Source organism: Rhinolophus hipposideros, assembly GCF_964194185.1.
Source record: "Rhinolophus hipposideros genome assembly, chromosome: 2".
NCBI classification, from domain to species: domain Eukaryota; kingdom Metazoa; phylum Chordata; class Mammalia; order Chiroptera; family Rhinolophidae; genus Rhinolophus; species Rhinolophus hipposideros.
The window spans coordinates 68741452-68757743 of NC_138048.1; the positions used below are offsets into that span (position 1 = coordinate 68741452).

The window sequence follows — 16292 nt, forward strand, 5'->3', positions numbered from 1 at the left end:
AACATTCCAACTCATTTTCTCATCTCTCCATACTTTCGTCTTCCTGAAGTTTTCTGGTCTCTCTCAACTGCAGTGCACCCTATCTGTAGCATCAGATACGTTTCCCAACAATGCAGATTTCTTCATGGCTTCTTTTGTATAAAACACGAAGCCCAAACTTTGCAACAGAGTGTTTAAGGGACTCCGTAATTTGATTCCTTCCTGCTCTCCATAACAATGAACCTAATAACTACTCAGACTATTTCCACTTCTTGTTCCCCACGTCCCCCTACATATCAGAGGCAACTTTTCCTTTGTATCTTTATTCACACTGTCCTCTTCTGAAATTCTCCCTGTCTTGGTCAGTTTAGGCTATTATTGAAAAAAAAAAAAAAAGAAGAAAAGAAAAAGCTGTAGACTGGCTGACTTATAAACAACACGATGTGTTCCTCACAGTTCTGGAGGCTGGGAAGTCTAAGAGCAAGTCACTGGCAGATTCAGTGTCTGGAGAGGGTCTGTGTCCTTGTCCACACATGGTAGGAGGGCTGAGGGAACTCCCTAGGGTCTGTTTCATAAGGGTTCTGATCCCATTCTAAGGGCTCTGCCTAAATGACCTAATCATTTCCAGAAGGCCCCGCCTCCAAATATCATCATATTGGAGATTAGGTCTGAACACATACATGTTGGGAGGACACAAACATTCAGCCTATAATACTCCATAATTTATTAGGCATCTTCCCATTTCCTCAAGCCCACATACATTTCTACTTTTCCCTATAAAGTCCTTGACTGCCACAAGATAATAGTTTCTCTCTTTACTGAATCCCAACAGTACTTCTTGCCTATAGCACTCTTTGGGTATTTTGCATAAGTATACTGCAGATTTATTTAGATTATGATTTATGTATCTTATTTCTTGAATTAGTGTAAATTCCTTGAAGGTTGGGATCTTATATTGCCAGTTTTCATCAGTATGCTTGCACAGAGCAATGTTCAATTAAGGTTTATTTATAGGAATGTCAGTTAGTTTCAGACACAACATCATAGGATTCAAAATCTTTGAATAGTCTTATGCCAAATTATAGGGAAATTCTGTTGCATATTCCAAAAATAACATGTCAGTGTTTAGTGACACTTTTGTTGAGGCAGTATCCTTTGGGACATGATCAAAATTCCAAATGCAATATTTTGTACAATGAACTTCTGTCAACAACTTTCTTAAAAAGCAAATCACTTTTGACTTCCTCCTTGTATATTTAATGAGAATTGTCATAACACCATCAGGTTGAAGGGTAAGATTCTTACTTGAATGATATCTCTAAAGGTTGTTTAACATTAAAAAAAAAAAAAGACCTCTGTTCACTAAATGCTCTTTGGTACTATGTAATTAACAATTTTATCTTTTCTCTGTATAGTTGTCACTATAAGTAATCAACTTTCCCATATTCTTAAACTGCATATCATTCTATTGCACCCATCTTTTTACTTTGAACATTTCCTCTCCCATAGAAAATGAGCTTATAAGGATAATGAGTACAAAGTCTATTGCAATTTTGAATTTTTTTGCACCAAGAATATATAGAAATGTGACTTTTCTATCCAGAAAAAAATGAAATAGAATGATTTGTTATATATTTCAGAAATGAAGTAAAATTCATGACAATCGAGATAAAGTTCAGCCAGATATCAAATCAAAATCAAGCTATTGAATCTATTTGCACTGTTGGCATATACATGATTAATATAGCCAAGGAGAAGACTAGCATAAATGTATTCCTTCAATAACTATAGTAATAGTTTAAAATAATGCCAGAATATTGAACCATAAGCTTTCAATCCTAGTTTGCCATACGAGTTAGAACATTATTATAATCAACATTTTCAGGCTTGTACACTGGAATACAAGGTATCCTGTAATAATATTATTAACAGGCATAAAAATCATTTGCTTAATCATTATTAACTCAAAACAAGACACATTTTACTTTTCTGCTCAAAATGAGTTCATAAATATTATTGAAGTGATAGTACAAAATTTACTAGACACATAAGTCAGAGCACAAAGGGTCTTCTATATCTAGTATAAGTGGCAAGAAGGGAAATGGGGAGTTTACTATCTCGTAGCATACAAAACTATAAATATTTAACAGATGATTTTATTAAGTTCTGAATTTTCATAAATTAAAAGTAAAGAAAATAAAATGATCTTGCATTATGTATTCCAAAAATATACATTATATATTCCAAAAACAGAGATGTTATCTTAAAACATGTGTACATTTTTTTTTTTTGGCACTCTGTACTTTATTCTGACTAAGACTGTTTAGTAATGCTAGATTTTACGTGTGGTTTAACTTTTCTCTTTAGCTCTTCTTATATCATATACTAATATCTTACTTAATTACCGTGATCATTCTGCTTCCACATCCCCACCACTGGTATATAAACTCTTCGGGGCAGGTGTTTTTAACTTGAGGCTACTTTTTATGTCTCTGATGATTGCAAGAGTACATGGAGCATACAGAGCGCCTTAGAGACAGCTATTGTAATAAATGAGCATTTCCCAAAGACTTACAGTACAGAGTCACAGTGTTAGAAGCCATAATATAAAATAAGGATTTTAAATGTGAATTTGGGTTTGAAGTCATGACAAGAAATCAAATATCATAAGGAGACAAGGTTTCTTACTAGAGAAGGGTCTCATGGTGTCATTCCATCATCTCATTTTATAGATGTAGATTTAAATTAAGGTGTAAAGAGATCAGGTGATTTTTCAGACAATTGAATTTTGGTACTAAAAGATACCTTCAATCGCATGTACTCCAAATATTCAGGGACTGAGGGCAACTCAGCCTATGTTTTAATATCTGCAGTGATAATGGGTTCACTACCCTATTAAAACATCATATTTAGTCTTTAAAGAATACTACTTGTTAGCAACTTCTTTCTCATATATAATTAAGACTTCTGTTCCTATGTTTCAAATCTTTAGTCCTTGTGATATCCTTTGGTAATTCATGGCATGTGTAGTGCAGCATATTATTTTATAGATAGAGATAGATAGATAGACAGATACATACATACATACATACATACATACATACATACATAGATGTGGTGTAAAGGCTAAATTTGAGGCCCTTTATATATGACCGTTTGGGGCCAAATAGTCTTCTTGCCTTCATGATAAACCTTGGAATGAATTTATATATATACACACACGCACATATATACACATACATATATAAAAGAAATGCATACACACACATGCACGCACACACACACAGAGGGTATAAAAATGCATACACATTTTAAGAAAGGAAAAAACTATTAAAATTGTAATATTCAATACATACTGATAACAAAAGATGAATACAACTAACGTCTGACTTCTGCAATTACAAGAGGTGCTCGAAGTGGTTACCATCAGTGTCCAGACACTTCTGATTACGGCAAACTACTGCTTGAGCAGCGTTGACCAAAGTGTCCACTTGCTTACATTTTTTTGGTGTCCCTGATATGTGTGTGTGTGTGTGTGTGTGTGTGCATATATACACACACATATATATAATATATATATTATACATACACCCATTATATAAGCACAGAGAAGTATGTATATTTATATTTTGTGTCTTACAGAAGAATCAAACAGTTAAAAAAATTACAATATGTAATAATCTTTTAAACTACATTCTACCTCTTTGTTTAGTTGCTGATATATCAGGAACCTCAAAAATAAAATCACGTCGTACTTATCTCATCCTTTAAGAGTCTAAAACAAATTTCCTTCCAAATGAAAATTGTTTGATTAAAATGTTTGTTAAAATGTTTAAATGTTTTTCAAAAATCACTCCAACTAAATAATCCCATGGTTGCTTCAATATTCATCTAAATCCTACTCTCCCTTCCATATTAAACTTCATGAACGCCCACTTAGAATGAAATTTTTAGGTCCTACTAGGACAGTATGGCATGTGTTTATATCCTGATTCACTCATGAAAGTATATTTCTTCCAATATAACCTACAATACCATTTTGTTTTTCAGTATCCATATCGTATTCAACCCATTTTGTTTAATGTCAAAAAAATTCTTAATCATTTTCTATATGATACTGCTAAACCAAGTTTCCTTTCTTCTATATTTATGCAGTTGACCTTTTCTTTGGCGGAAGAGAATGGTCCTCAAATTGGAGCTATAATAACTGCTTTACATTTACAATAAATAGTGTTTTGTTCACAGAGGATACATGTTCTGAAAGTCAAGCATGAAACAAAAGTGTAATTGAGGGGTATAAAAATACAAATGTTGAGACACAGATCCTACCTATAAAACCCTGGTGGCACTTGCTGTACCAGGAAGCTCTTCTCCATGTCTTGAAGAATGTCATTTAGCATTCTGACCCGGACAGGGACTCTCTCCTTTGGATCATTAGCAGGACGCATCTCGTCCGACTGAAAGAGTTCAGCACTGTCCCGCAGGCGTGTGGCCTGGGCTAACAGTTGATGAGTGTTGGGTTGGTCACCTGGTGAAGATAAATAACCTCATTTCAGAAGAGACATTTCCACAGGAGCAAAATACTCATTTTATAATCCTGATGTATTCATTTCATCAAAAATGTTCTAGCGAAACACATCATATCCTACGAAGAGTATCGGATTTATTACTACCACTAATACTACTGCTAACAATTACCTCTAATAATAATATCGGTAAATAGGTACAAATAGCTGAGAGACTGCTATGTTCCAGACACTGGGTTAAGCACTTGATATAATTATCTCATTTAATATTCACCAAACCTTGTATTGTCATGTCTATCTCATAGAAACAGAGAATTAATTAAAGTAAGCAAATTGCCATGAGTCACCAAGAAGTAAGTGACAGGCCAGAATTAGTAGACTGATCGTTCTGACTCAAAAATTCATGCTCATGGTGGAGCACCTGTATTTCTAACGGTGGAGGGGGGATTCCAAAAATAATTATCATTGTCTTTTCTGAGAACATGAGATATATGAGCATGTGTTGTTATGAGTCTATTGGGCTCTTTCTTCTTTACTAAAATTCTGTAATTTGAAGTTAAAATACATATTTGATTTGAACATACACTGAAATCTATCCTGTATACTGTTTACAACGTTTTGTTTTGATTTTGAGATGATTTTTATTTGTTTATGTATTTGTGTAACTTACTGGAGTAATTCTGATGTGAATGGTGATAGCAAAGGGACCGCAGGTCATTCCACTAACTAAGAGAAAGGTAGCATTAGTATAATGATTACAGCCACCTGATCCTGGAGCGAGACCACTTGAGTTCATTCCCTGCTCTACCATTCAGCAGCTGTGTGACATTGGGCAAGTGTTCTCATTTGTAAAATAGACATAATAATAACACCTGCTTCATAGATGTTATGAGGATTAAATGATAAATACTTAGAAAACATTTGCCTACATATAGGCAGTTCCCAGATGATGTGGTTTTATACCTTATTTAAAAAGCACTCTTTTATTACACCATAAGAGGGGGCATTCCCTCATTATCTTCTTCCAGATATCCCCACCATTGGAGTCAGTCCTTGGGTGAGGCAACAGTTAGAGGTGTCATTCTCAGGAGATTAGGTACAACTGACTCCAATAAGTTCAGAACATCATTACAAAGGATTATTTCAAATCAAGGTGATGAAATGAGATGTACTTAGTAAGTCTAAGCTGGCAGTATGTCATTGAGATAAGCAGATAGAGGAATAAAAAGAGGCCTTATAGCACGCTCATTTGGGGAAGTCTTGGGCAAAAGGAAAAGATCACAAAGGGACTCTTTCTCCAAGTGAAGTCCTAGGGTTACCAATTCTCAAAACACCTGGTCTTTGTGGAAATGCAGGTTTCCTGATCTGCTGCCTCTCTCTAGGGGTAGAGCCTAAGAATCTCCATTTCAACAGGGTACTCAGATTATGCCATACCATTTCAAGTTTAAGAAGCACTGTAGAGAGGTGATATAGCTAAGAAAAGGAAAATTAGGTTAGAACTATAGTTGATGTATAAAATATGTCTGCCGTAGATTTACCAACCTCTAACACAATCATCTTTTTGTCTCTCATCTTCATTTGATGGGGACCATTTTACATGTCAGTTTTTTTAAAGCCTAGCATAATTCTGACACTCAACAACTGCTTACTGAATAAACAAAATCAATTTAATAAAGTCTTTTTAGAACAAAATTCAACAACAGAAGAAAACTATATACAGATAGGTAGTTTTTATGAGAGCTACAAAGAGATAGCCCTCTCTGTAGCTCTCTATTCACTGAAATTAACAATATAAATAAAATCAGTTGTAGGAGTTCACATTTTTTGGCCTTTTGATGTTTTTATAGTGAGTTTCACATCCATTAAACATCCTTTGATTTCACAACAAAACTTGAGGTTGTGTGAGTGGATATTTTTGTTCATTGAGAAAACCTAGCCTCCCTGCAACCCCCAAAGCAATAAGAAAACTAATGTTATTCTAGAAAGATACACTTTATCTTAAATTATTATGGTTCATCAAAGTTAATATATGGAGAACCTTCAGGGAATATTATGGCACAAGGAAAGAAAACGATTTAGTTCATACTGGAAGTGAAAGACTGAACAACAGAAAAAACAAGTTTGACATCCTTAAGAGTGTTCCATTTAAGAAAGAAAAATCTGTTCTGATGTAACATACACTACAGAATTGAAGACATTACTACTGAATGAAATGAGACAAATTGTACCATTCTACCTTACTTAGTTTAAATGAATTTATCTTTCATGGTGGTGTGGATGTAGAGAATTGACAGCTTTAGGACCTGGCTGGACCCAGAAAGGACCCTGATAGTGGAAACCTGCCATCCATTACATACCCTATGTATTATTTCGAGGGTGTGAAGCTATATATTAAAAAAGTAGCTTTACTCTCAAAATTAACACAATCATTCTGATACATAACTAATGTTCCAAAGATTCCTAGAAATCATTTCTGTGCCAATTAAAGCTTATTTGTCCCTTTAAATAAGGCCAGAAAGTAATGTCACCTTTTTCATATAGGTTTTTGTGACCTCAAATGATCGTTCCTTCATGATCCTTAGCAACCCTATTAGAATGTCAGCTCTGTGAGGGAAAAGATTCTTCTATTTTGCTCACAACCATTTCCCCAGCATCTAAACTGTGACTAGCATATCATTAAATGAATGAACATGTAAATTATGTACATTGATCATAGCATCATTCGCTTGTAATTTTTTAATCATTATGTGCCTTGTCTCGTTCCTTTCCTTGACTGAAAAGAACCCCACAAGATCAGCAAATATGTTTTATCTCTCTTTGTATTTCCAGATCTTAGCACAATACTTTGCATATGGTAGTCATTTATGTATCACAATTTTTGTTGAATTATAAGATGTCTTATTTAAGATATATTAAATAATGCATACAAAATAACTCAGGGAGATGTTTGGCACATAATGAGTCTCAACAAACATTATTTCCTTTACTCTCTTGCTGAAACCAATAACAGTTGCAAAGGAAAAGAAAACAAATAAAAAAGAGAAGAAGCTATTTTAGGGTAATGGTAAGTTAAACTGAACTAAAATTTGGACTACCAATAACCCATAAAAAGTAAGAATATATAAAACTTCATTGAAGGCACAGTGACTGTCAGAAAACAGAACTAATTGATGCTCTTAACAGTTCAGATTTAATAAGTAATAAATCTTAAGAAAATAAACTAGGAGCTAGAGATTTCTCTCAGAAAGGGTTAATACAATTATCTTGAAGTAATATGTACATGGAGTCTAAAAACCAAGGAATTGATATCAAAAAACAGAGAAGAGCCTGGTGTACTTAACTACCATCAATAGGATCTTGAAGAGATTACTTACTTACTATTAGTGTCCTTCAGTGAAAAACGGTTATTTCTAAGCATTCAGATAAATGCAAGTAACTGTAATCGAAGTACAAAAACTAAACACAAATTACTACCAACTTATTTTTTAATGGCATGCCAAAAAAGAAAACAAAAACAAACAAAAAACTGTAACAACTTCACTAATGATTTTTTTCTTAGAAATGTTACTTCTTATTACTTCCTCCAATCCATGGCATTCCCGCCCCCCGGAAACTGTATCACACTCCTCTCATACACAGTTTAATCAGGATTCCCAATGTATTTTGCAGTGTCTATGAATCTGGAGCCATTTTTTTGTTTTGTTTTGTTTTTCTTCCCCTGGGCTGGCATATCAAACCTCTGAAGAATAAAGAAAGGGATAATATAAAGCGTAAAGGAATGAAACAATCTTTAAAAATGATCCTTCTGCATCTTTACTCCTGATGAAAAGACAACCATTAATGAGTCTTTATAGTATGGCAGAACAGATTGATTTGTGATAAATATTTTTAAAATCAACTTTCACATAATACAAAATAATTGAGACTGTCAAGTGAAATTATCTTGATATTATTCAAGAGACAATTGAAATGTACTTCTATATTTCCAACAAAAAACAATTTGTATTTTTTCCTCCATCTCAAAGCAAAATAACAAATAAATGTGTTTTTAGTAAGTACTTATTCAGTCCTATTTTTTGTGTTATTCTGTAAGTACTGGGAGAGAGACAAAGGCATATAAGATTAAGTCTCTAACCTTAATAGGTTTCTAAAAAAGTTAGAAACAATACACACACGGAGAATAAATAGCGTCAAATAAAATAAATGTTCATGAAGATGACTGAAGAGTTTATTGTATATAAGAACATTCCAAGTAGATACCAAGAAAAAAGTAAATTTGAGAGACAAATCATAAAATTACGCAGAAATCAAGGGCATCTCAAATTGAACAATTGAAAGTTCTGGGACTTTATTTACATTAAAGCAAGTTGAGGTAGGTGTTCCACCTATAAACAGTAATATGATTAGTCTTCCCTTCCTCTTCCCTCAGTTCTCACCCTTCTAGAGTTTGAATCTACTTCTAACTTAAACCCATTCTTTTTTTTTTTTTAGCTTGTTATGGAAAAAACAGAGCTGGATATTATATGCAGTGTTCATATTAATTGAAGAGGAAGGAGAGAGAATAGAAGGAAGCAATGGAGGGAGGGAAGGAAAGATTGCTAGTCAGTGGATATTGAGATGGATTTTGAGATGTAAGCAAGACAGTTCAGGAGAGGCTTTAAAATACACTGGAGAAAACATATTACTACTACTCAGAGCATCACCTGTCTTCTAGCCAATCATTACTCTATAGCATCCTCCCCTCAAGACAGTGTGGTGTAGTGGAAAGGTCAGGGGCTTTGGAATCTGACAGACCTATATTCAAGCCCTAAACCTCCAATTAAATGTATCCACCTGAGTGACACACATATACACATACAGACACACACGCACATATCTCTGTCATGAGGTCCAGAAGCTCAGTTTCTTCATCTCGAAGTTATTTTTAACAATACCCAGTTCAGCTCATGGGCCTAGAGTAAGGTTAAACGTCACAATGAATATAAGGCATTTAGCACAATACTTGGGCTTCGTGGAGCAACTGCTAAAGTGCCAAGGTGTTTCCCAGAAAACTTGTTCCTCCTGAGGACCTTTGATACAGGACCCTAAAACACCTTCCGACAGTAAATCAGAAGCTCAAACTGACTTTATACAAGTCCTTTCCACAAGGCCTCTAAGACTTGTGGGTAAGACCAATGATTACAGTGCTGACTGCACCACTCTATCTACACATGTTCTAGCCTGCCAGGATCTGGGACCTGCACAAACTACCTCTTATCCTGAGACACGTCATAAATTGATGAGTTTCAGCTTGGCACATACCTGCGTGTATTGTTGGTTCTACAATTCCTGGATAAATTCATAACTGTCTTATTTTAAAAAATGAGTTTCATATCTATTATTGTGTTCCCTCTTAAGAGTTTCAAAATCTGAAAAGTCTTACACTTTATTTTATTTCTATTTTTCTACCTTTTGCTTCTCTTTTCTGGCTGTATTTTTAAAGACTTACTCAATTTCACTTCAAATTAAGAGTAAAATGTACTGGTCATACCCTAAAAACACATTTTTTGATATCAAACAAACACAGCCTTTTACTTTAATAGTATTTCACAGAACCTTTTCTTATATAGATGAGCTTATCACAGTTTCAAAGGTGCGAACAACCGTACAATCGCAGTGAAGTTTACTGATTTATAGTGACAAGAGAAAGTATGATTTATGTTCCACAGAACACAGTAGTTAAAAGCAGAAGATTATTTTCGAGGAAAAAATGTATGTCAATTAATGCCATCTTTAAAATATCTTGTGACATCACTACAGAGAAGAAAATAAATTGCCAAGGGAAACAACAGTCCTTTATTTTCCTACATTTTCTATTCCTTCTACTGCCTTTTTAAATATGATTCACAGTGAATCATCTCAGCTGGTTATTTAAAAAAGTTAAATACACATAGATGCATGTAGATAAATGTGGAGCTAGTACACTATTGATACTCAAATAATCTAACATTGATTTTACAATGCATAGATAAAAATATATTATTTAAAGATGAAATACACCAGAAGACAGTGGATAATTGTGTCTAAATTGAATACAACTATTTTTTTTTTTTTTGCAAATTTTACAAAGTGTCATGCTTACAAGAATCAGGTTGGCCACTTTTTAAAAAAATTAGGCAACTCATTCTAAAGATTATCTAGTATTCTGCAGATTATCCAATGATCCAGCTAGCCAAGGCAGATGAAAATCTATCAAGACTTTCAACATATTGCATGGAATGGGTCTATCTGACTGGTGCAGAAATTAACCCAGGGGCTCTTTTTATGGCCCACAGATGCTGCACTGTTTTATATTTGCAACTGCATGATCTGGTTATTGGCTGCTTTGGAAGAGTGAGCAAAAGCTTTCTTGAATGAATTAAATTCACGTGGGTTTATTTTTTATCACTCTCTTCCTGAGGCAGAAAATTGGAGTTGTATACATAATAACACATGTGAGTTTAATTATGTTTGACCAACCCAAGAAACTGAAAAAATAAAAAGAAAGACTTGGATAAAATGAATCAACATGAGGGCAAGGAGACTCAATGTTCTATTACAAGCCAAGATTAAAAGTATAAAAAACAAACAACAACAAGAAAAACACCAAAAAACAAAAAAGTTTAAAAGGATTGCCAGGGAGGTGATGCTCATATAATAATGGACTTTAGTGCTATCTTGTCATGGACACAGGGTTTATCCCGGAAATAACACTTAGGAAAAAAATTCACCACATAGTAAATAATCACTCTGTTGGGAAAGTAGGAAGCCTTATGTCACTAATACTTCAATTACTGTAGCTATACATAAATTGTAGGTACTGAAAAAAAAAAACACTAAAAGAATTTGGACGAAGTACTTGGAATAGGTAAGGAAATAATGATCACCAAAGAAAGCTTCATGAATAGCAACAAACTGTGAAGATGGGAATAAACAAAAGAAAATGAAGTATAATTCTGAGGAATACAAAAAGGGATCATGTGCTTAGGATAATAATTAAGGGATATTATATAATAAAAATATGAGTTCAGAGAGAAATGCGAGGAAAAAAAAATAGTTTGAGGAGACAAACACTGACAAAGTAGAGACAATCAGATTTTATTACAGACCCAGCTGTCTCAAATCCTTTTTTGAGACTAGGCATAGAATATCAATAAATGAAATACAATCTTTAATACAGTCAGAATCCTTACAAAAATATAATGGAAATTGATACTAAACATATTTTCAGGAAATTGTACTCAAGGGTTGGCCAATCTATCTATCAATTTGAGCAAGCAATGTAAGATACTTCTCAGAGAATGCTTTTGGGTTTAAGTTTTTGTCACACAAAAAGGTCAGTTCCAGAAATGTCAGTTCAGGTCAAATCACTGGAAAACTAGCAAGATTCAGAACTCTGACAGTAAAAAAAAAATCTTTTCTTAGAATGTTTGGATTTTCAGATGGACTGCTTTGCATTTCTTAGGGAAAGCACAGAGCCAGGTATCTAGTGTACCCATCCTTTACTCTCTCACGCCGCTCTAGAGTTGGAATTGAATGGTCATTAAAACCAAGATTGGAGACAGATGAGCTGAGGACTAGAATCATACAATGTACACAGTCACATTTTTAATTTTACTAATTGGGAAATTTATCTTATATTTCTCAAAAAGAAAAAATAAATAGATAGGTCTCAATCACATGCGATTGTAGAAAAGAACCAAAGTGATGTTTGAAAATATGAAAGTACAAATCTAACAGAAAACAGAGTACTTTCCTCAGTGGCATTATCACCTTGAAATACTATCCTTCCTTCTAAAATGAAGTGATTGCTTCTAATGTATTATCAGAGCTAATAAGAAAAAAAATGTCACATCAAATCAGCATTGCGGATTTTTCAAAGAACAGGAGGAAATGCTGCCAACAACCATTTTACGTTTAGTGAGACAATTGAGAGGTGGCAACAAGCCACACAGTTTGAAATTATGTTTCCTGCTGAGTCTGGCTTACACTAAATAAATATGTACATAGCCAGATCAAATGAAAATGATTTGTACTTTATTTGTTCATTTGTAGTTTTTATAATAATGCTAAATAACATCCAGAATTCCGACAAAGAAAAATAGCAGATTAACAAGAAGCATGAGAATTACATAGTCATTGATTATTTTGTAGTGCTGTTTTATACATTTAAAAGTGCATAAAGTGAGAAACAGTAAACTTAGTAGTTATTAACTGCTCACTCTTTAGTCTGCTTCAAGGGTCAAGGGTGTGGTGGTATTCTATTCTTAACACCACCTTGTGACCCTGAAAACTAGTCCCATTGCCACATTGTCCCATGTGGATTTTTTGGAGATGACATTTGTCACAAGTACGTCTGAAGCATATCAGTTATCTTATCAGTCACTATTTACAGTACACCTCCATGCACCGCATATAAATATTCATTCTCTAACTATTATGTGTTTGGCATTGACCAAATATTAAGAGCCAAGGTCACTCAGTCAAAATGAGTTTTCAAGAACCATACAATAAATCAACTCAAAGAAATTATTCACTTGTAAATTATCCTTCTTTCTGGTGGTTGTGAGAATGGTAGAGAATGGTCTGCTGCTATCGTAAACTAGTGTAATAAATAAACAAGATGGCCCCTTGTCAAGGGGTAAAAATTACACCATTGAAAATGCAATTGGGTTTCAGAGACCTTCATCCTTAAACTCTTTGCAGAAAGGAGAAACAGTATTTTATAGTTCAGCCTTGAAGTTCTTTTTTTTTTAAACTGTAATTGAGAACTGAAGACTAATCACTGTTAACTGTCATACAAAATAGAAAATATATCCACAATTAAAGTTTGTATTAAGCAGTAAAATTATATGTTTCATTTAGCTACAGGAACTCTGTTTAGCTAATGAAATAATCTATCATCGTAGACAAAACTGAAATTGAAATATTTACTCAGTTGTTAAGAGGTGTCCATTATTCACACATTAGCATATTAAAGTATTCATTTTAGAAATAAGGTTATAACCAAAGTAGCCAAAATAGAACAGCTAAACCGAATTGCCTACAATTCAGCAAACATTTGAATAACCTGTGACTATGAGACAGAGAAAACAATTTTAAATCATGATTACTAAAATACAAAAAAAATGTATAGCTTAAAGGTGACATATCATATATATTTGATCATGCATATTTGATCAAATATACCTAAGCCATGATAAAAGAAAAAAAAATGTGCATTTTGTTTATTTATTTATTTATTTATTTATTTATTATAATCATCATCATCATCATCATCATCATTTTGTATTGGGAACATCTCAAGCCTGGCTGCATCTTTCTGAGTGAAAAGTGACAGGGAGACCCAAGGAGATTCATATCAAAAGAAAACAAAACTGAAAAATAACCAACGACCAAATAAAAAGCTCTTCACTTAAAGCAGAAGTAATGTGGTGATAGAGCAGCAAGGAGCCAAAATTCCCCTGGCTCCTCCACTGAGAACCTTGGGTTTTAGGGAGAGGTCCTCATATACTTAGAGGTATCTGAGATTCATTAAAATCTCTGTAGAATGACTACAGTTCCCTCAACCCCATCCCCTGTGTTGACATGCTTTTAGATATAACTATTAAAGAAAGGATTAATAACCTGGCCTAGTCTCAGAATATTTTATTTTTACCTTGTTGCTTTAACTGAAACGTGGCTCTCCCCTAATGGCATTGCTTCCACTGCAGTCCGGTCAGGCAGTGGTTCATTCTCTCCTATGTCCTTTCTACCACTAGCCCTTAGAAGAACAATATGAAATATGAAATATTGAGGTCACTGCTCATTTTCTGAAAAGTTAGCTCTTGGTTCAATTACTCCCTCTTACAAGAATTACTCCTGTGTTAATTCTTGGCAATTTCAGTACGGGTGTAGACATCCACTGGTTTATCTTTTCTTTAGCCTCCTTCCTCCAGTGATCAGCTAGCACACTTCCATGGTCATAACTAGCCTGCACATTTTCATTACCAATATCTGCACTCTTCATATAACCACACTTTGAATAATCCCACTTGCTGTCCACTGGCAAATAAGTCTTCTTAGCTCACTCCCTCTCAATGTTTTTGATCTCATGGAGAAATAACGTCTATGCACCCTCTTTCCTTCTTTTTTGCTCACCCTTATTCCCATCATATCTTTATTTTATTCCACAACCCAGTTTAGATACTCTGGTCTATCACTCCTTTTTTTGCATGCAACTTTTAGTTTCCTGTACTTATCTAGTTCATCGTCCATCTCCTAGCAAAGACCTAGCCCTGATTCAGTACACTTCTTCCTGTTCTGTGCCTGAATTTCTATCTGAAGGTTGGAAAAACAACAACAACAACAAAAAACCGAAACCCCCACAATTATGCTGAATATATTTATATATATACACACACACATATATCTTCTGAGCTCTTAATACTGTTAAAAATACCACATTTTCATAATTCATTTACTCTTTCTCCCTCCTAAAAAAGTGCTGTATTGTTTTCCAATCTAAAAATGACTTGGCATATGATCTTCCTTCCTTCACATTTTTATGGATGTCTTAATACCTAAGGTAAAGTCCTTTTCCCCTATGCTGCTGTTACTCAAGAATATCAGGCCAGGATTCCCCCTTCACTCTCTTTGATCAAATCTTGACCCTCTATGGGATTATTCTCATCAAAATGAAAATATGCCGATCCTTCTCAACTCCATACTTTTATCTCATCCCATTCTCTTTGGAACCCCTCTAATTGGGCTTTTTTTATACCACTTCTCTAGAATTGTTGTTGAGGAGATCACCAATGATCTGTAAATTGCTAAATCCGATAGTCAATTCTAAGTCCTCATTTTTCTTGACCAATCAGCAGTATTTGACACAGTGAATTATTCTCTTCTCTTTGACAGATTTTGTTCTCTTGGATTAAAAATATCAAATTCATCTGTTTTTTTTCCTCTTACTTTTTGGTCACTCCACCTCAGTCTCCATCTCTGATTTCACCTTTTGGCCCAGTTTCTAAATTTATGAGTATCCCCCTTCCCAATTCTTAGACCCTTTTCTTTACTTTATCTATACTAAATCTCTTTGTTATCTCATTTGGGACAACTCCCAAATTTATATTCCCAGACCAGATCTCTTCTCTGTACTCTGGAGAAAATTACAGTCAGCTCTGCTATAACACTTATATTGAGAATGCAAATTTGTTCCAATTACTTTGGAACAAATTAAACTAGAATAATGCTAATTTAAAAATTGTTTTGACGTACTTACGGCAATTTTGTTTCACCATGTATGTATGTTTCTTAGGTTCAGGGATTTAAATTTTGTTTTATGTGTTTATTTAGTTGCTTGATTTTTGGTTTGTTTTGTTTGTTTGTTTTATCATAGAACTGTACCAGGAATAGAGTACATGGATACTCAAAAAGTATAAGGTAAATGAATGAATTAGTGGGTTCAGGAGGTTTTGTAATGTCAATGAGAAATATATGCACATTTTTTGTACATGGGTAATTCTCTGGGGACAGAGACTACACTAATTTTTAAATTATGAAAGGGATCCCTAAGTACCCACAAAACCATAGTTATAATATAATTCTAATAATGACTCATTAAGACATTATTTGACTTTCAAAGTAGCTGATGTTACTTAAAATGCTCAAATTACATATAATTATAATGCTAAAATAATGTGTTTACTTATGGATTTCAGAAAGTAAACCCAATTGTTTAAAAAATAATAGAACTTGTTATTTCAAATGGCAATAGTGCTAATACAT

At 33.9% G+C, this 16292-nt stretch overlaps 1 protein-coding gene across 2 annotated transcripts in view; it reads right to left on the reverse strand.

The window, feature by feature from the left end:
- The window catches only part of NAALADL2 (N-acetylated alpha-linked acidic dipeptidase like 2), a 902549-nt gene that overhangs the window by 48263 nt on the left and 837994 nt on the right, over positions 1 to 16292 (reverse strand). For both annotated transcript variants that reach the window (XM_081070260.1, XM_081070261.1), the window contains exon 13: positions 4309 to 4507. In XM_081070260.1, coding sequence (XP_080926386.1) covers positions 4309 to 4507 — 199 coding nt within the window. The remainder of the gene's footprint in view (positions 1 to 4308; positions 4508 to 16292) is intronic.